Source organism: Opisthocomus hoazin, chromosome 5 (genome assembly GCF_030867145.1).
Source record: "Opisthocomus hoazin isolate bOpiHoa1 chromosome 5, bOpiHoa1.hap1, whole genome shotgun sequence".
In the NCBI taxonomy this organism is placed as follows: domain Eukaryota; kingdom Metazoa; phylum Chordata; class Aves; order Opisthocomiformes; family Opisthocomidae; genus Opisthocomus; species Opisthocomus hoazin.
The window spans coordinates 13255318-13275715 of record NC_134418.1 but is presented as its reverse complement, the minus strand read 5'-3'; the positions used below and the strand labels follow the sequence as shown (position 1 = coordinate 13275715).

General features: G+C 39.7%; 1 protein-coding gene across 4 annotated transcripts in view; it reads left to right on the top strand.

Annotated features, from left to right (window-relative positions):
• The window catches only part of SORCS2 (sortilin related VPS10 domain containing receptor 2), a 595440-nt gene that overhangs the window by 509975 nt on the left and 65067 nt on the right, over window positions 1-20398 (top strand). For all 4 annotated transcript variants that reach the window (XM_075420456.1, XM_075420460.1, XM_075420458.1 and 1 more), the window contains exons 9-12: window positions 577-756; window positions 6136-6282; window positions 7677-7779; window positions 19630-19706. In XM_075420456.1, coding sequence (XP_075276571.1) covers window positions 577-756; window positions 6136-6282; window positions 7677-7779; window positions 19630-19706 — 507 coding nt within the window. The remainder of the gene's footprint in view (window positions 1-576; window positions 757-6135; window positions 6283-7676; window positions 7780-19629; window positions 19707-20398) is intronic.

Genomic DNA, 20398 nt, shown 5'->3' with positions numbered 1-20398 from the left:
TGAGTGGATCTGTCTACATAGATAGATAAGTTAGTGTTATGTACTACGATCTACGTGAGCTGTGTGCATGACGTACTATTTCCTATGTGTAACTTCTGTAAATTGTATCTGATCCTCATGCTATGTGATGCTTTACCCTTAGTTCTTGATTCTCTAGGTACCTGAGGATTGTTTTTTAGATTAGCTTTATTTGTGTTGTGTCAGGCTTCCATTGATATCTTGTCCACATCTTGGAAAACCATTGACTACCCACCCCCTTCCTTTTTTCCTTCTCTTCAAGAAGTCATTTCCCTTAAAAGTCAAAGCAGATCACAGCTTTTGCACATTCATGATTTTTGGTCTTCACTAAGCTGGTTTGCACTCTGATAATCTGTAGCCAAAAGGCAGTGACTGACCACCTCAGAGTGGTGGGATACAACATGTGGATCAGCGGTATGTTGAGATATTATAGTCCCTGAACTTTCAGGTGCACTCCTCCTCCCTTGGCCCCCCGCATTTGACTCTTCAGGCCAGCTTATTGTTTGTAAAATAGAAATGATAGGAAAATTAGTCATTTTGTATCTTATTTTTCTACAGGATTTACAGATAATCAGTACAGATGAAAACCAGGTGTTTGTGGCTGTTCAGGAATGGTACCAGACGGACACATACAACCTGTACCAGTCTGACCCGCAAGGTGTTTACTACTCCATACTGCTGGAGAACGTCCGGAGCACAAAGCAGCCAGAAGAGAACGTCCTGATAGATATTCTGGAGGTAGGTCTTTCTCTCTTCCGATGTGTGTAGTCTGGGTGGAGTTTTAATTGTTTAATTTTGATTATGAGTATCATTAATTTTACATTAATGTATTTTCATGGTTATCTTTAATGTAAAAAGACTAGGTTTTAATTCTTATTGATAGTTCATCATTACTATGTACGTGTTTCCCTTTTTCCCGGCTAGTACACTGTGCACTCCAGAACTAGATTCGTGCTATGGGGTTTCATGGATTTGCAAAACCAGAATTGGCTGAGGGTTTTCTTTAGGATGTTGAAAAGTGAAACTGGCAGCACAATTTATAATTGAAGCAAGAATTTATGCAGCTGCCTGCGTACAGCTTTTTTTCTTCTGGATGACTCAGTGATACGCTTCCTGACTTAGAGCAGGAGATCTTTTAGCCAGTAGGGTCTTAAATAGTAATCCTGTGAACCTTGTGCTAGGTTGCGTCAGCTCTGACAAGCAAAGAACCAACAAAATTAGATATTGGACAGCAAATCCACTTGCTTTCAGTAGGTGTCTTGTGCCAACAGCATTTGCTATGAGACCAACTCTCCAGTAAACAAATCCATCTTTGATTTTAGTATCAGTGCACTTGGCAAAATAAAAGACTGAAGAATATAGCGTTTTGGAAGAGTAGCACAAACTGTTATTAATTCCATTCCTCTTGATGATGACATTAAAATGTAATAAGGTGTACATTTGCTCTGGTTCTGTTTTTTCTTGTAGCACATAGGACTGGCCATTATCAGGACGTTAAACTAATGGACCTTTGGTCTGACGCAGTTTGGCCACTGTTACACTCTAATCTGCCAGGTGTTAGTTTAAAGAAAAAAAAAAAAATCTTTATAAGTGCACCAGCCTGCTTTGGAAAAGGCTTGTAGTAATTCTGGATACAAGTCATATGCTTATGGAGCTGTTAAATGGCTGTATTTAGACTGTTCTCAGTGGGGGAAAATGGTGATAGGTTTTGCCCCTCTATCTCCTCCATCTTTATTTAGCTTTTTCTTTCCAAATGGCTGTATTAAAACAAAGGTCTGTCATTACCAATGATTATTTTCTAGATGCTACCTTTTTAGAAATGAGGCTTCCTAATGAGTAAAGCTATACTTCGTGTGTAGCCACATTCCCGCAGGGTGATTTACTGAGAGCATCAGTTTGCAGCTCTGTTCCTGCTGGCTCCTGCAGGATGCAAAGCCAAAAGGGAGTCAGGTGCAATCTATACTCCCTGCGTCACCTGTAGCATGTAATTTCAGATAAGTTGTACAGAGATGCCACCCCTGGCTGTCCTTTTGTCTGCAAGAGTTATTTACCTAATTCAGTTTCACCGATGATTTGAGAATTTCACAATGTTACTGAGAGCGTATTTGATAATGTGCAAGAGAGAGAGAGAGATCCTAGATTATTTTGTGTGCTGGATTAATTTGTAGGGTTGCATTAAAAAGAAAATGTGCATGTGATTAAGAGTAATTCAAAGACAATACACATGGAGCCATACAATTCAATTTTTTAGAGCTATTTTTGGAAGAGTTGCATTATAGGAGAGCAGTTTTATTTGCTTGCAACAAGAAAGCCTGCAGCTTCCAGATAGCTTGTATGCTAAATAATTAGTGCTCATCTTCTTTATTAGAGTATGATCAAGTACTCATATGTACAAGTCATGTATGGGTTATTTACACAGTACAAAATAGATAATAAATACTGCATACTGCAGTCCTTGTGGATGGAATTTTATTTGGTCTAGTCTGGGTTTTCTCTCTGGGCATTTTAATGCAAGCATTCCATCTTGGGAAAAGGAATCTTCAGTACAACACAGATACAGTCCTCAATGGTTGACAATTTCTCTTTCCACCAGTGCATAATTCTCCTTAAAATTTGCACTGTTCATCTTCGTTATCTTCTACTGACCTCACTTCATCTTTTACTTGTACATCTGCTATAAAATCTTTTATAGATCTCTGCCTGTCTGCATTCATTTTCTTTTATACGCTTTATCTTTTTCTGTACAGTATTTCTTTTCATGTTGCGTGTGTGAAAGGGGAATAATTCCCAAATACTTGTTCAAAGAAGGAAAGAAAATGAAAGTAAAGTATTAAGTGACTGTCTGAAAGGATCATGCCCTTGAAATTTGAAACTGTACAAAAGGATGATATCCTTGAAATTGTATCAAGTGGTGCCAGTGTGAACCAGTCATACATTTGACATAGGCATATTTGCAAAATGAGCATACTAATGTAATACTTCTAGATTGTATCTTGTTGTGACTCCTCATATAGATAAGAGCTATACAAGTTGCAGTACACATTGTTCATGCTTTTTTTCCCAAACAACAAATAGTATATAATTAAAATTTAATCGCAAACTTATATAGCAGTATTTTTTGTATTTCAGTAACTACTGCTAGTAAACGCTGTGGGGCCATCTGAACTGTGCTTCTTGCTACCAACTAGTATAGAATATTGTTGGGCTGTAAAATCAGTAACGTAACAATGCAACAATGAATGTGTCACAGAACACATAGTCATAGCAGAAAAGCTGTTTAAAAAATAGGTTTATAAGCTACAAAGTGCTTTTCTTAGAATACTGGGGAACCACTAACCCCTGAACTGTTTTGGAAAATAGTTGCTCTGAGAACTAATCCAAAAGTCCAAAGAAAATCAAAGGAAAGATACTTTTGAATTTGCTTGTGTTTGTCTGTCTTGGGTCGCTACTGGACTGCTCACCAGAGTAGCTGAACACATCACAGTGTTTAATTGTCGTCTTTTCCATAGCACCTTATTAATGTGAATCTTTTCCCTTCTTGGTAGAAAGATACTAATCTCCCAATTTTAGATTAAAGAACTAAGTCAAGGAGTAGAAAGTACAGAAGAATTTGGGTCCCTTGGCATCACAGTTGAATCCAGAAGGTAGATCTGACATACAGCATTTACAGCATTTACAGTATTTACAGAAAGAATTAGGCAAGTATTTACATAGGTCATAGGACAGATAAAATAGAAAATGCTACAGAGGGGGTGGGGTGTTTTAAAGCTGCCTTTTTTTACACACCATAATTTTATATTAGTTATTATTTTTTAGGCTAATGCACCACTCCAAACATCACACTTCTGAATTTACTCTGAGGATAGATGCCTGAAACTTACTTATTATTTCAAGCAGGGTTTGTGCCTTGCATAGAACATATAACTGCTGCAGTGCTGGTCGGCTTTTGTCTTTTAGAGCTGTAATGAGAGAAGTTAACTGAGACCCTGGAAGAAATTATTTCATAACCTTTCTGTCTGATAGAGGCAAACACTTATGCCTCATATTCTACAGACCAGAGGTTACCCTAGCACTTGGTTAGTTTAGAGATGGGAGTGGGAATGGAGAAAAATTTTGGCCTGATTCCTACTGAATCATTATATGGAGTGGTTAAATATTCATTAAACAAGAATGAGAGAAAAAGAGAGAGAGGAAACAAAAATATCCATTTAGCAACACTGGTTTTGCCATCCACAAATGAAGAAGGAAATCTCATTTTCAGTCCCTGATCTAATTATTGTTTAAATGTTTAATATTGTGTTCACTGGAAGAAAGACACACACAGAAATTGAACCCACAGTCTACCTTCCCATGAAAATATGTGAACTGCCAGGCTTTTCAGTCGTACTCTTGGCTGTGCTGTCTCTGGAAGATAAAATATGTAATAAAGCCCCAGCAAGACGAAAGTACTTTGACAGTAGAGAAAGCAGGTTCCTTGTTTCTTCCCTCCCCTTCCCTCACTTGCCTGCACTGCAAAGTAGTTGACTTTGACTTGGAGGTGATTCTGAGCTTCCAGCATCCCGGATAAGTAAGCCAACCACGCACGCATGGAAGAAGGAGCTCATGAGAGAGCGGGGTATTAAAATGTCTATACAGAATCTGGTTATCTAAACTTAAATATATTTCCATGTTTCAGGCTGTTACAATAACCAGCAGAACATTCTTATTCTCTGCAGATTTGGATCAGTTCCTTAGAAAAAAAGCACGTATTTATAAACATTAAGTATCAAATCTATAGCCTGCTGCAAGGGATGCCTTCTCTTCACCCCAAATACAGACTTTTGTTAAATGAATCACAGAATGGTAGGGGTTGGAAGGGACCTCTGTGGGTCATCTAGTTCAACCCTCCTGACTGGTAGCTGGAAAAAAGGAAAGAGTAAGTATTTCAGATACAAAATACATCGTAAATTCAGGAGTGAAGCATGTCAGCAAGAGGCAAATACTCCTCATCCTGTAAAGAGCTGGCTATCTTGTGCATTTAGTTGTAATGAATGCTTCAGTTCTGTTAAATGTCAGTGCATAAGCAGATTAGAGAGCTGTACTGTGCTGGAAATGGTATATGAGTTGATACACATTGTCAAGAATTTTTGATAAATTCATAAAGCCTTGCAAATACTCACAAGAGAGACGAGCACTCTTAAGGCAACCTTCAAATTTAGTACAAGATCTTATTTTGTGCCATTGGGTGGAATATTAACATATAACATAGATGTTAGGGCTACAACTAAACATATTAAGGTGCGATTACTGTCAGGTTGCTTCTAAAAATTATCCCCATTAAATTTGACACTCTGAATTTCAATCATTTTCTAATACAGATTGTTTTGAAATGAAATTAGTAAGTGTGCCCAAGAGAAGAGACAGCCTGTAAATTTTTTTTTTTTCTTTTGCCCCAGAAGTTAAACATGTGAAGGGAGGCTAAATGTGTGGAGGTAGGCTGGGGGTGGAAGCATTTCAGATGCTGGAGAGGTTGACTCACCCCTCACTGTTGCTTCCCTGGATGATCTGTCTGTATTTATTTCCCACAAAAGACAATTGTGCTTCCTAATTCAGTGTTATTTTAAAGGATATTGTATCATACTTTGTTGTTGTAACCTAGTTATGTACTATTTATATGTTGTAGGTCACATGACTTCAGTGTAAAAGTCAGGTTGCTGTTATAAATTGCTTACATCACTTGTATAATAATATTTTAGAGATGTCCATATTTTAAAAAATGCAGAACTGTAATTTTAACAGTAGCGTACAGTAAGGCCATGACACCATAATTTTTGTATTTTGCTGTGTAAACTACATGTAATTTGATTAGCCTTCTGACACTGAGAGAACTGCATATCATTTTAGATACATTTAGAAATACAAATCAGTTAGTAATTATCTCCCCCTTCCCCTTTTCTCCCTTTTCTCTTATTCTTTTGCCTTCCTTGTTTTTTTTTTAAGATATCATTCACTTTCCTAGCGGAGAAACCACCTGAGGTACACAGTTCAGAGCCACAAAAGAGCAACTAATCAGGGATAATCCTTGCTGAAAAAAATGTGTATGTTCTGGTCGTTAACCCTCTCTCTTGTATGCTTCAGGTCAGAGGTGTAAAAGGAGTCTTTTTGGCCAACCAGAAAATTGATGGGAAAGTTACAACTCTGATAACTTACAACAAAGGCCGTGACTGGGATTTTCTAAACCCTCCAGACATTGATATGAATGGCAAACCGACAAACTGCAAACCTGTAAGTGGTTCTTTTTAACCTATCCTTAACCTATCCGTTCTCGAAAGTGCACAGGATGTATTTGTGCAGTAGGACATGCAGTAGTTCTGACAGCCCCAGAGCTTTGTGCTGAGTTTACCAGCCAAATTAATATGCAAATCAATTTGCATTGCATTGAGCAGTGGTTTCACAAGCTGTTAGTCCAGTCATCTTCTAGAGTGAGTAGTCACGACTCTCTGTACCACTGCATTTCTTTTTGTAGAGCTTACTTTGACAGAAAGAGGACACTTTTTCTTGTGTGTCAACCACACAACCCTGTTCAGAATAATCCTGACAACAGCCATTTGTGTCTGGATATAAGGGGCATGTCATCAGTCAAACAGAGCTCACAAATCCCTTTCCTTTTTCCATCTTTCATATTTTTGTTTCATCTTAAACCAAGGTAACCCTTCGTTCCCTGTTAAAGGGAGCTCTTGACAGTTGCTTGGAAATAAACACCACAGTTAACTGCATGAAAAAGTTCTTTTTTTTTGTAAGAGACTGTTATTTCAGGCTGTTTAGATATCCCAGCTAGCCATAATATTTTGTTATTTTCGAGGCTGTGCTGAAAACTTTTTATTTTTCTCACCAACTCTCTGCTTCTGGGGACTCCAAGCTGGGTGAAATAAATGCTTTTAGTCCTGCTGCTGCCAGAGGTTTGATCCCTCTCCATGTAACAGAAAACGAGGGCTGGAGCTGCTGGCTCCCTTTTGAAGAGTGCGGGACAGTGATTTCAGCCTGCAGGGCTGATCCAGAGCTCACCGACATGAGCGGAGGGATTGCAGTGGCAGCAGCTCCCAGGCGGTGCTGGCAGTCCACTCCCGGGGAAGCTCGTGGTCAGATTGCTGGGAGCAATGTGAGCTTTGAGGGCTGCTGCACAAAGAGCGAGAAGCAGTAAGATACTTAGCAAGGAGAGATCAGGTGGGTCCAAAAGTCATTATGCTATTTTTTATATGACTTTTTTTTTTCTAAAAAAAGAAATTTCAGTATAAATAGTTGTTCTTAATCATCGTTTTACCGATTACCTGGGAACAACAAAGATGCAGTACTTGTTGATGTTGGTTAGCATTTTTAAGCAATTGTTCTGTCAGAAGGGTTTTTTTCAACAGTAATTTCATTCTCACTTCTTTGAGTTTGGAAATCTTTATGCTGAGAGTGACAGACCACAGAGACATCACCAGAGATTCTTGTTAGGTTGCTAAGGTTGGTAGTTCAGGCTGGACGTTGGCTCCACGGGAAACAGCCGTTCTCTTTCTCTGCAAAGACATACATGGCTGAAGCTGCTCTCTGAGTGGGCTTTCATTTTTGTAAGAGCATAAATGTTACCAGTTGTTTTGGGTTTTTTTAAACCTGTCATCTTGTTCTTCTCCCCCAAGCCTGACTGCTACCTTCACCTCCATCTCCGCTGGGCAGACAATCCCTACGTGTCAGGAACAGTCCATACGAAGGACACGGCACCAGGGCTCATAATGGGGGCAGGTAAATGCATAAAATTATTTTTTAAGACCTGAAATGTGGCAGCAGTTCTTTGTAGATCTAATCTTTTGGTTTATAACAATACCATGCTAGAAACGTTGCCAATATAAGGCTTTCCCTGCAGAATAACCCTTTGTGGGATCTCTTGATAAAACAATGTAATAAAAGTTAATTGAATTCCCAGAGCTGTGTCTTTTAGGACAGATATATGACAGGATACATTATGCTTCTCTCTGCTGTGTAATATCTCCTGCCCCGTTAGTGCGGTGTGGAGGAGTGGCAGCGCCTGAAGGACTTCAGCACTTGTCTTGCATTCTTTTTTTACAAGAATTATAAATTCTTGTAATTTTTATTAATTCCATTTTTGCTTAAAGAGAGATGAAGTGAAAGAGGCAAATGCATCTCTGTGATGGGAACAATACTGGTTGTGGCTTCTCCGTTATGACATACATATGGAGCCATGGTACTGTGAAGTGGCATTTAATGAAAGAAATTGCATTGCAGTGTTGACTACTCATCAAGAAAAATAGTCACATCATCTGTTTTACTTTATATCCTTGTGATTCATCTATTAATTTTATTTAATTTTCTGTTTCTTTGTTTCAAAAGTATTCAAATGTTAACTGTTCTAAGAGTTTTTTCAAATTGCAGTATTTTATTCTTATGTTGTGATTGTATTTAGGTGAAATACACACGTGTGCTGCTTCTCTTTTCCTAGAAGTCTGCCTATTTTTAATCAATAATGACTTCTGCCTCAGCTTACAGTATCTCTTATAAATAGCTTACTAAACTGAAAATTTCTTGAGAATATCAAGGTGAGCATATCTGGTATCTGAAGAGAACGACAGCTGCCATTACTTCAATATAACTGAAGATGTCAAGTTTTCCCCTAGTGTAAATGGAGTTTAAAGTATTTTACTGGAGGCAGACCTACCTGGTGAAATGCTGCTAGGTTTTTGTTAACACAAACGAGACCAAGAATTTATACAGTGCCCTTGTAGATACATTTCTATTAGGTGTTTAATTCTCAGTTTCTGTATTCCAATATTTCAAAAAATAACTTCTGTCTCAGCGATCTTGTTTTTACATAAAGGTGCTCCTATTTTCATGTGGGTTCTGACTTTTAGCCTCATCATATTGTACTTGAATGCCTTCTAGTAGAAAATTGAGCAAGGTGGTTTAATTAGTTTGGCTGTTACTTCTACTTCGTTTTTCTCTGTCCTTGGACTATAATCTGATGTAGTGAACTGCTGTTTGTTGAGATTTTGGGTTGTTTTCATTTGGTTGGATTTTGTGGGTTTTTTTAAGTGCACTGTTCCCTGAGATGATATTACGGATGGCAGGTTGGAGAAGAGTATTTTTCCTTTAATTCCTTCCTAGAATGGGGTAAGATTTTATCACTGGTACGTTGTCTTACCATAGCAGATAGGTAAACCTGTGAACAGCTTTCCTCAGCACAAACATGAGGGGATTTTTTGATGACATCCAGATATCGTAACGAACTGGACTGATGTTAAATTTGACTTGATTGTGGAGCAACCTGTAAGGTAATCAAAATGGTAGAGAGGCATGGTCACTCATAGGAGCTGGCTAAAAAGTTAGGAAGGGTGGTGTGAAATTGAGAAAAACTTGCCCGAGAGTAGTGCAGTACGTCCTTTCTCTGGTAGAAGGTCATGTAGTTGAAAACAGAGCTGAAGGACTTATTGTGGAGTCTTAAAAATCTTACAGAGCAACTGCATCCCCTTGCCAACAAACGACCTGAAGCAACTCTGATTTTTGACTCGCATTTACATTATTTGGATATTCAGGTTGTCTGGATTCAGTGCACTTATTCAGTCTTATCTGGCAAAGCTGATATCCTTGTAAACTTATGCTTCTTATCAGAAATACTTTACATACAATGAGCTTGAATTTCTTCTGGCCTGATCCTTGAAATTGATAATCCTATGCAAATCGACAGAAGTACTAGGTTCTCAGCACATATAGAAATCAGATTATTTGCACCACATCACACACTGCTGGAATTTTACTGTTAGATTTAGGGAGAGCACATCTTCTGGAAATGACTTAAGATGATAAAGATCTGTGAATGTCAGTCGATCACAGTGTGTCTAGGAACCATCAGTGCCTTCTGCTGTGTAAAGGGGAAGTAGGTAAGTAATTGCCAACAGAGAGTGAAATATTAATAATCTGGTAAAATACTATACAGCGACCTTATTAATAAGAATGTGTACAATTCAGTCAATTTTCAGGACCAATGAGCAGATGTTAAGAAGGACTATTTGGCAGTTCATGGAAATAGAGAATATTTACAAGAGGAACCTCATTAGCTGAGAAAAACAAAGGACAACAAAGAATATGATTTTTTTTTTACTGGATGTGTAACCATGGGGTAGAAACAAGTGATGTAAACAAGTGGATAACAACTAGAAGTTTAAAAAAAGGTTCTAACCATAAGTTAATCCTCTCAATAACAGTAGTATGGCTATCAGTCAACAAAGCAAACAAACAAAAAAAATCTCTTTAACGTGGAGGGTGGGCCACTTTATAGAAAGCTGATAGAACACAGCTGCTTGTGGTAATGGAAGACCTAACCTGTGACTTAAGGATAGTTTTGATACTGTGCTTGAAAATCAGATCACGGATACTACAGAATACTGTTTTAATTTAAAAAATAATGAAATGATGAACAGCATTAATGTCTGGAGCATTTGCGAAAAATGCAATAATAGGATTGTAAAATTGCATCTTTTTAAGCTCATATTTACAAATAAAAATTCCACTCTATTAAAGTTGCATAAATAGTTCTGAGAAATGCATATTTTTAGCTTATGTATATATACAAATTGTGCAGACAGAATTTTAAATCTTATAGCTCTGTATTAAAGTGCTCTTTTAAATAACTGCCTTTCTCCCTTTAAGAAATGTAATAGGATTTTGCATTTACATTTGATTTTCGTGCATTTTAATCTTGGAAACAGCTTCTATTTCTCACAGCATCAGCTATGGAATGTGTGTCAATTGATGTGTAAATTTTTACTATAAACTTGCAAAGGACTTTTCTATGAAAAACATTTAGAGAAGTGTAGATTTTTCAGGTGCTAGTTTACAATAATTGCCTGCTTAGCTTCCAATCTAGATGGCAAATCAAGCAAGCAGTAAATTCTGCACATTCACACAAATTGAAGAAGTGCTAGAAAAATTCACTTCACTTTTTGTCCTATCAGGCCCAAATACATTGCATACATTGTGATAAATTTATACAGTTTTTCACAGAAGTAGCATACCAAGATGACACTATAAAAAGGATGAGGGAACGGGGAGATGATTGAGCATTTCCCAGCACATTTTGGAGTGAAGATGCTGCAATTCCCTTGGATTCTTCTCATGTCACCATGTTCCCCCATTCAGCTGGTGTGAATCACTCCCACAGCCCTCAGCTAAACACGTCTTCAGTTTGCCAGGCAAAAACTGTCTGTCTGGGACGTTTTAAACACAAATTGGTTGTATGCTTGTTCTACACTGTGACTACAAGTTTACAAACCATGAAATTTGAGCTTATTGTGCATTGACTAGAAGGGATGTTACAACTGTATTAATTACCAGTAATCTAGGCAAGGCACATCTCTCCTTTTGGAGTAGGTATCTGCCTGTATGCTAAATTTAAGTGGCTGGAAAAGATTTTCCATATTAGAAGGATTATCAAAGTGTTGCATATGGGAATTATTTCTTCTCACCGTAAGCATGTCTAAAATCATGTATAAAAATATGGGTAAATGCAGTGATAAGTAGCACTTAAAACATGTAGATTAATAGCAAATTGTAGATGAAAGTAATCTCCCATATTTGTGTGACCTGGTAGGAACCTGCCAAGATGCCTGAGCAAAGACAGACTTTTAATTACTCTCTTGAGAGCTGTATGTGTTTTTCACAACTATACCACCTTTCCAGAGAACTTGGCTGGCCACTGGTCATTGCTAAACTACATTGCTTTCTCTCACATCCTTGTGCTGCCAGCTGCTGAATTGGCAGGTGCAGAGTAACAGACAGCGAGGAGAAATGTGTTTAAGGGTAGTTCGTATTCTAGTATTCAGGACTACCACCCCTACAGGGATGGAACATGTGAATTTAACCAGTTACTTTAAAATTAGCCTTTACTCAGGAGAAGTAAAAAAGCAGAAGAGGGTTTTCTGTACCCCAGAGAACAGTTTGAAAAGGTTTATAAGAATGGAAGTAATAGAACTGAAAGATTCAGGTCTTTAAGGGTGTATTCCAGAGAGCGCAAGAGCTCTCGATCCCCAAGTGTAAGAAGTCGGGCAGAGAAGGGAACAGACCGGCATGGCTGAGGCAAGAGATGGTGGTCAAACTAAGGAAGAAGAGGGAACTGCACAGGCAGTGGAAGCAGGGACTGGCTTCCTGGGAAGAGTATAGGGAAGCTGCCCGGTTGTGTAGGAATGGGGTCAGGAAGACCAAGGCACAGCTGGAGCTGAACTTGGCAAGGGATGCGAAAAATAACAAGAAGGGCTTCTACAGGTATGTCAGCCGGAAAAAGATGGTCAAAGAAAGCGTACCCCCGCTCATGAGCGAGACCGGCAAACTGGTAACAGCAGGTGAGGAGAAAGCTGAGGTACTCAACAACTTTTTTGCCTCAGTCTTCACTGACAACCTCTCTCCTCACCCCTCCCGAGTCAATGGATGGCATGAAGGAGACCAGGAGGGTAAAATCCCTCCAGCTGTAAGTGAAGACCAGGTTTGGGACCTCCTGAGGAACCTAAATGTACAGAAGTACGTGGGACTTGATGAGATGCACCCCAGAGTCCTGAGGGAACTGGCTGATGTAGTTGCCAAGCCACTCTCCATGATATTTGAAAAGTCATGGAAGTCAGGGGAAGTCCCCAGCGACTGGAAAAAGTGAAACATTGTGCCCCTTTTCAAAAAGGGTAGAAAGGAAGACCCTGGGAACTACCGACCTGTCAGCCTCACCTCTGTGCCTGGGAAGATCATGGAACAGATCCTCCTAGAAGATATGCTAAGGCACATGGAGGCCAGGGAGGTGATTCGAGACAGCCAGCATGGCTTCACCAAGGGCAAGTCCTGCCTCACCAACCTAGTGGCTTTCTATGACGGCGTAACAACAAGAGTGGACAGGGGAAAGCCAGTGGACGTCATCTATCTGGATTTTTGTAAAGCCTTTGACATGGTCCCCCACAACATCCTTCTCTCTAAATTGCAGAGCCATGGATTTGATGGGTGGACCGTTCGGTGGATAAGGAATTGGTTGGATGGTCTCAGCCAAAGGGTAGTGGTCAACGGCTCAATGTCCGGATGGAGACCAGTGACGAGTGGAGTCCCTCAGGGGTCCGTACTGGGACCGGTGCTATTCAATATATTTATCAATGACATGGACAGCAACATCGAGTGTACCCTCAGCAAGTTTGCAGATGACACCAAGCTGAGTGGTACGGTCGAGACACCAGAAGGACGGGATGCCATCCAGAGGGACCTGGACAAGCTGGAGAGGTGGGCCTGTGTGAACCTCATGAGGTTCAACGAGGCCAAGTACAGGGTCCTCCACCTGGGTCAGGGTAATCCCTGGTATCAATACAGGCTGGGGGATGAAAGGGTCGAGAGCAGCCCTGCTGAGAGGGACTTGGAGGTACTGATAGACGAAAGGCTGGACATGAGCCGGCAATGTGCGCTGGCAGCCACCGTGTCCTGGGCTGCATCAGGAGAAGCGTGGCCAGCAGGTCGAGAGAGGTGATTCTGCCCCTCTACTCTGCTCTGGTGAGACCTCACCTGCAGTACTGCGTTCAGCTCTGGAGCCCTCAGCACAAGAAGGACTTGGAACTGTTGGAGCGGGTCCAAAGGAGGGCTACAAAAATGATCCGAGGGCTGGAGCACCTCTCCTATGAGGACAGGCTGAGAGAGTTGGGCTTGTCCAGCCTGGAGAGGAGAAGGCTGCGGGGAGACCTGATTGCAGCCTTTCAGTACTTAAAGGGAGCCTATAGGAAAGATGGGGACAATCTTTTTTAGTAGAGACAGCAGCGACAGGACGAGGGGTAATGGTTTTAAACTAAAACAGGGTAGGTTTAGGCTAGATATAAGGAAGAAATTCTTCACAATGAGGGTGGTGAAACACTGGAACGGGTTGCCCAGAGAGGTAGTGGGGGCCCCATCCCTGGAAACATTCAAGACCAGGTTGGACAGGGCTCTGAGCAACCTGATGTAGTTAGCGGTGTCCCTGCTCGCTGCAGGTGGGGTTGGACTAGATGACCTCGAGGGGTCCCTTCTGACCCAAAACTTTCAGTGATTCTATGATTCTGTGATTACTATGCTAAATCAAGAAATCCAAAATGTTTCCTTTTCTTTCCTAAATTGAAGAAACAAGGTGTCAGAACATAACAAAAGCAAAGTCATACTGACTCAGGTTGAGAATCTGTCTAGCACATTATCCTGGCTCTGTCGGTGACAAAAGAATTTGGGGAAGTGTTTAAGAGGAATTCAGGTATATATGGGCCTCTGGACCATGTTTTGGGAGAAGGCACAAACATGGGACTATTTCTGAGAAGTCCTATGGTCAGGACAGCACCAGGTTTACCTCTCCTAACCTGCACAGCCCACCGTACCTTGGCCTTCTACCCTCAGACACATCCGTCATGATCAGGGGCATGCCACAAGTATTCTCGGTTTCATCACATGAAAACACTGTTTTCATGGCCTATAATAGAGCCCTTATGTTATTTAGGGCAATTTGAACTGAAAAAATAAAGAACAACACAACACCCCCCAAAACCTCACAAAAATACATCTTTTGGCCGTGGTGGCACCACCTGGGGAGTGCTAGGGCTGAGTGCTTTGTGGTATGAATGTGTTCAGGTCATACCAACTGTCTCTGGCCTTCCCTTTGTGTGGTGTTTGCAATAATGCCATCCCTTGATCAGGGACAAAGTGTGAACCTCTAAAAATGCCTTTAATAGCATTATATTTAAAACTGGATGAGAAATGCAGCAAGCAAAGTTGAAGCAAACATTCACAATAATGTCGAGTCTTTTTTCCTGTTCCAGTCATTTAGCTACAAGATTAACAGAAACTAAGACAAACTTGAGAATCTTCTGTATTACAGACAAAACTTCTTGAAACTAGGTGGCAAAACAGTCTGAGTCATGTGTCAGAGAAGTTTTCAGGCCATTTAGATCAAAAAGTGATATTAAAGTGATAACATTTACAGCTCTGGCTAATGTAGCCTTGCAGTTGATTACCTATTCCAGATGCAGTAACCTTTTCAGTATGAACCTGAATTGCCTGCAGTGTATTATATTACCTTTAACTTGTTACCACAGATGGATTTTGAGATCTAATAGACCCGCTAAAATGACATGAAAGTTTCCATGTTGTAGTGGCACACCTAGGGAGTTACTGCAGATGTTTACATCTGTAGTAAGGAGCACATATTTTGGTGTGGTTCACCAGGCAAACAGCACACTGATGTTTGTGGATGTGTGGTGCAGTTGGAACACTTCAGGACATGGTGGGAATGGTGCTTACAAACTGTAAGTGTTGGGTTCTAGTCTTGGGGCTGAGCATAATTTGGCTGTTTCTCACCTTCTGTATCACTTGATCATGATGTCAGTTGTGCACGTGTTAATGGCTGCCACACTTCCACAAATAAGATTCATAATTCCACTCAGGTACAGCATGGAAACTTTCAGGATGTTTCAGCTGTACTTTCTGAGTGCTCCTGTGACTTTGTAGTCATTTGTTTGTAATCTTATTCATGTTGGGATTTTTGGCATTTCATTTGGTGTGACTTGGAGCTGTTGTATAGGGGTTTATGGGGTGTTTTTACGTGTGCTTTGTCTAGGTAGCTGGCTTCATCCAGCAACATGACACATTGCGAGGTAGCTACAGCCTTGAAGTAAAATTGTGCACTTTATTTTAAATCTCAAAAATAACAAAATGTCCCAAATCTTTGAAGTTGTTTTTTATTAGAATATAAAAAATAAAGTTAAAACCGTGAAAACTCATAACTCTTGTGTGACACATATTAAATAGCTTTGCAAATAAAACTGTGGTCAGTACGCTAAGTTCTTTAAAGGAATTGGTTTTATTCTGGTTCTCCTTTTTCAGGCTAACAACTTTCAAAGATACTCTTGGCTTAAACTCATCACACACCCCTTACATATTCCTGCAGAAATCTCCTTCTGCCTGTCACCCCTGAGACGTGGCTGCGTGGCTGCTTCCCACTGCGAACAACCCCTGCCCTTTACAGGAACCTCCTTGTCTCCGCTGGTGACGCAGGTTTCCTGCTTGCTGCCTCACCTCCTTTTTCTTTCTGAATCCACTGATGCTGTTTTTCAGCAGGATATTGTCTACATTGCCCACATAGCAAACTGTGACTAAACTGAAGAGTTTTATGCTCCTTACAGAAAGGGTTTTCTTATGTGCTTGAAGACTTGACTTTATAAAGCTTGCAAAATTAAGTAATATAATTGTGTCTCCGAAGGATCTGGAAGTAGTGGAAGTTGCAGCCTTCATTAATGCACAGAATGCTATGTCAGCAATCCAAAGTCCCTCAAGCGCCATCTCTGGGTTTTCACCCTTGGCCTGGGGAAAAACTGCTTTCACAGGTCAAAGAGTAGTGAAGTCCTTTCTCCCAAAGCAGTACTCCAGCCTCTATGCCAAGTTTGTCATCAGTTGTGAGTTTTGACAGAGTGGCATTTCATTGTAATTATAACTGAGTCCACAAACTCCTTTTGCTCATTCACCAGGAGAAGGCAATAAAGGTAAAACCAAAACTAGGAGAAGTCATGTCAGTCTTGTTACAGAACTGCAATTACAAAGCTTTTGCTAATATCTTTCAGTCATTACCATATCAGCTGGATATAAAAAGCTTTCTAATGAAGTGCAAGTTGATGCGGTTCAGTTTACAGACTAATTCTCCATTAGCTAAGGCAATTTACCACTGCACTTTTTAAAATGCAGATCCATAGCAATTCTCAAAATAAAGACCTGCTCATGTAAGTAGGTTATTAAGTGGTAAAAAGAGATAGAACAAACAGCATTTATCCAAGAGAAACACTAACAATGCATTCATTAAATGTATCTGTGCAAAGAAGGGTGTAGACTGACAGCAATACTTTAGATTCTAGCAAGGAAATAAATATTTCTATCCCCAGCTACCCCAAAGAAAAAGTTCTGTGAGTAGTTACAGAAGCACAACAAGGTACTATTCGCAGAAAAGTACACCAGTGCAAACCATACAAAGGAAAGAAAGAATAGCAAAATAAATATGTTTTGTATAAACAGCAAATCAAATCTCCATTCCCTTCTTATAAGCCTGAGAAGGTAATTTCTCATTCATACCTCCTTCTAGTGACCAGATTAATCTTTGCTGCACAAGTCTGTTGGGATCTGGTCCTACTTCCTGATGAGATCTGTGAGATGCAGGAAAATCAGGTCATGTTTCCTGATCTTTTCTTACATGACTTTTTAGGGTTCAAAGTGACAATAAATTGAAAATTGCCATTAACCAAACAGATTTAAATAAACTTATATTTGGGGAGAAAATACAACCGAATTCAGATGTGAAGCTTTCATTTTGGATCTGACTCCTTAGATAATATTCACAACTTAATTGTTTTTAATTGTTAGGTTTTTTCTCCTGTACTGGAAGATCTGCCTGGTGAAACACTAGAGTGGGTTGCCCAGAGAGATAGTGGAGGCCCCATCCCTAGAAACATTCGAGGCCAGGTTGGTCTGAGCAACCTGATCTAGTGGTAAATGTCCCTGCTCACTGCAGGGGTGTGTTGGGCTAGATGACCTCTAAAGGTCCCTTCCAACCCAAAGCATTCTATGATTCTAGATTAATACAACATGACTGTAACCAAAAGATGTAATTTTCCAAGGACTTTTGGACAGAATAAAACCAAAAATTTCATCTGTTTTTTAAAAAAAATTTGAACCTTGTGTTAGGTGTGTGGTCCTTTGTCCTTAACACTGATGATGTGGTTGTAACTCTCTGTCATTTCTGTCACGGAGGTTTCATTCTAATTGCTGGTATCACTACAGCTTTTGTTTCTTAAAATTAGACAGCCTTATGTATACTTGAGAACCCTTTTGTGAAGTGATATGATGGCCCTTGCTACCCCAGCTTCCTGGACTAAGTCAGCAGGCAGAACGGTGGGAAGGTGAGACCACGTGTCTCACGAGCAAGCACCCCACAGCATTGGTGCTGACTTAGGACTGCGCTGGTTTTGAAGATGAAGATGTTTGCAGGGAGAAAAATAGGAGCTGTTTGCTCCACAATTACTCACTTCTTTTTTTCCTGCTGGTTGGGCACAACTGCTGTCAGTAGTCACAAGGGTCATCCCTGCACTTTGAGTCTAAGCTGGTTTTGGCACAATTTTAATCTTATAGGTCTTATATCTACTTCATCTGTACAGCCTGGTTCTTAAGTATGTGTTCAATCCACGTCACCTTCCTCCATACTGTACTCACCTTATCAAACCTCCTCCTTGCCTACAAGAATAAGGTCTTCTTTTTAAATAAATCTGTGCTGAATTATTTGATAAATGAGAGAGCATGGAGTGGGTTGGAAAGATGAAAACCCAAGAAGGGGCAGTGGCATCTTCTGAAATGTTAGATGCAGTTGAAAGAAGTGAACTGGCTCCTATAAACTCCCTGATTCAACATAAATATCCTAATTCTGTCCGGGCTGTATTTAGGGTTAAGTAATGTAGAGTTATACCATTAAACAGTGGAGCAGATGCAGTCTTCACGGTCCAAATAGAGCGTGTATTTTGGGGAGTGGGTGCTGTCATTCCTCTCGGGAACTTTTCAGCACTAATGAGCATGCTCTGTATAAGCAGATCCGTTTTGGTGGTTAAACCCAGCTATTTATATAGCAAAAAAGTGAAAGTTCATATTGCTATCCTAATCTCAAGTGTTTTCTTTCCTCTTCTGCTTAAGAGGATCTGATAACTTTTATCTTATTTCTGCTGTAAAAACATGCAAACCACGTATTTAAGTCAAAATCCCCTGGAGGATATCATTTAGAAGGAATGTTGTGCTATGATTGCTTCTCCCCTGGAACACTGTAAACTGCCTGGTGGTTTAATAGTTTGCTGTTGGAAATATCGAATGTTAAAAGATGGAGATCTCAGTATTTGGGATTGCATCTACTAAAATCTTGTTCCACAACTTTGTTTTAACACTGCTTTTTGCTTTGCAGTAATCTGAATGCGAACTGCTGCTCCTTAGTGCTGTTTGTCAAAATAGTCAGTAGTTTCCTGGTCAATATTCAGCTAAATCAAGTAATTCTGCTTCAGATTCTTTTGTATTTATGCACTGTTTCAACCCACCCTGCCCCCTCTTCTCAGTGTTACCTGTTTCTCCAGATCCTAGATTTTGCTATCACTACATAAAGTCTTACAGATGAAACATTTTTTATTATAACAATTCAAGAGGAATAATTTTACAAACGTGATTAAAGTATGGCTTCTGATTTTATGAGTATTTCAGACTTATATCTTAAATATGTGTTCTTTTATAATAATTTTTCATCATGCAGCGACAAAACTGAAATGTTGGTTTGACCTCTGCGTTTCAGTGTTAGAATTAAGCCTCATCGCTCCCATCTATGGATAGCTAGCACTGTCAAGGAAGAAGTTAAAAGGCTAAATACATGTTTTTAAAAGGATTTATCTGGTGCTGCCAGAAATGAAGTCAGCCTGCTGATCATCTGAGTTTAGTTCTTCTCTGACCTAGAAACTTCTCATTCTGACTGGTGTCAGGACCAGATCCAATCTCTTGCTCATGTGGATGCAACCCTTGTTTCCTCCTGTTTCCTGGCAGGTAACCTGGGGTCCCAGCTGGTTGAGTATAAAGAAGAGATGTACGTAACATCTGACTGTGGGAACACGTGGCGCCAGGTAGGAACAGAAATCATCAAAGGCACCTGGAGATAATTTTAATGTGATGAATTTTATAATTCTTAACCAATCTTTATACACCCACTCTTTTGAGGGGGGTGGCTATTATTATCAGGCTGTCAGGTTCTGCTGAAACTTGAATATTTGGATGTTTTTTATAAGTATCTTACATAAAAAAACATAGAGTCTGTTTAGGTTTTTAATAATTTAAGTAATCTTCCTATGCTAATGAGGAAGTGGACTCAGCTAGATGTGGCAGTACAAATGTTCCAAGATGAAAGACATGGTTTAAGTAGAAAGGCAGATATTCTTCGTAGTCTGAAAACTGGGTTTTAAGCTTAAACCTTGTTCTCCTTTGAAAATGAGAAAGCAAAAATAGTTTGGAAAAAGCAATAAACCTTTGAATGTCTTCTGGTGTAATTTCATGAATTCTGGGAATACAAACACCAAAGTGTTAAAAAAAGAATAGTCATGTAGTAGCTGTAATGCCATTTGAATTCTGGATGTCTTTTGCTTCCAATGCCTGGTGTCAATTTAAGCATTGCACCTTTATTGTGTATTTTTTCCTAAATTGCTCTGTCTCAGTGATGATTTATCACAGGGTTTAAGATTCTTTTTGTGTACATATGGCAACAACAGATTCTTTTTGTGTATATATAGCAACAAGACAAATATGATCTGGAATCTACTTA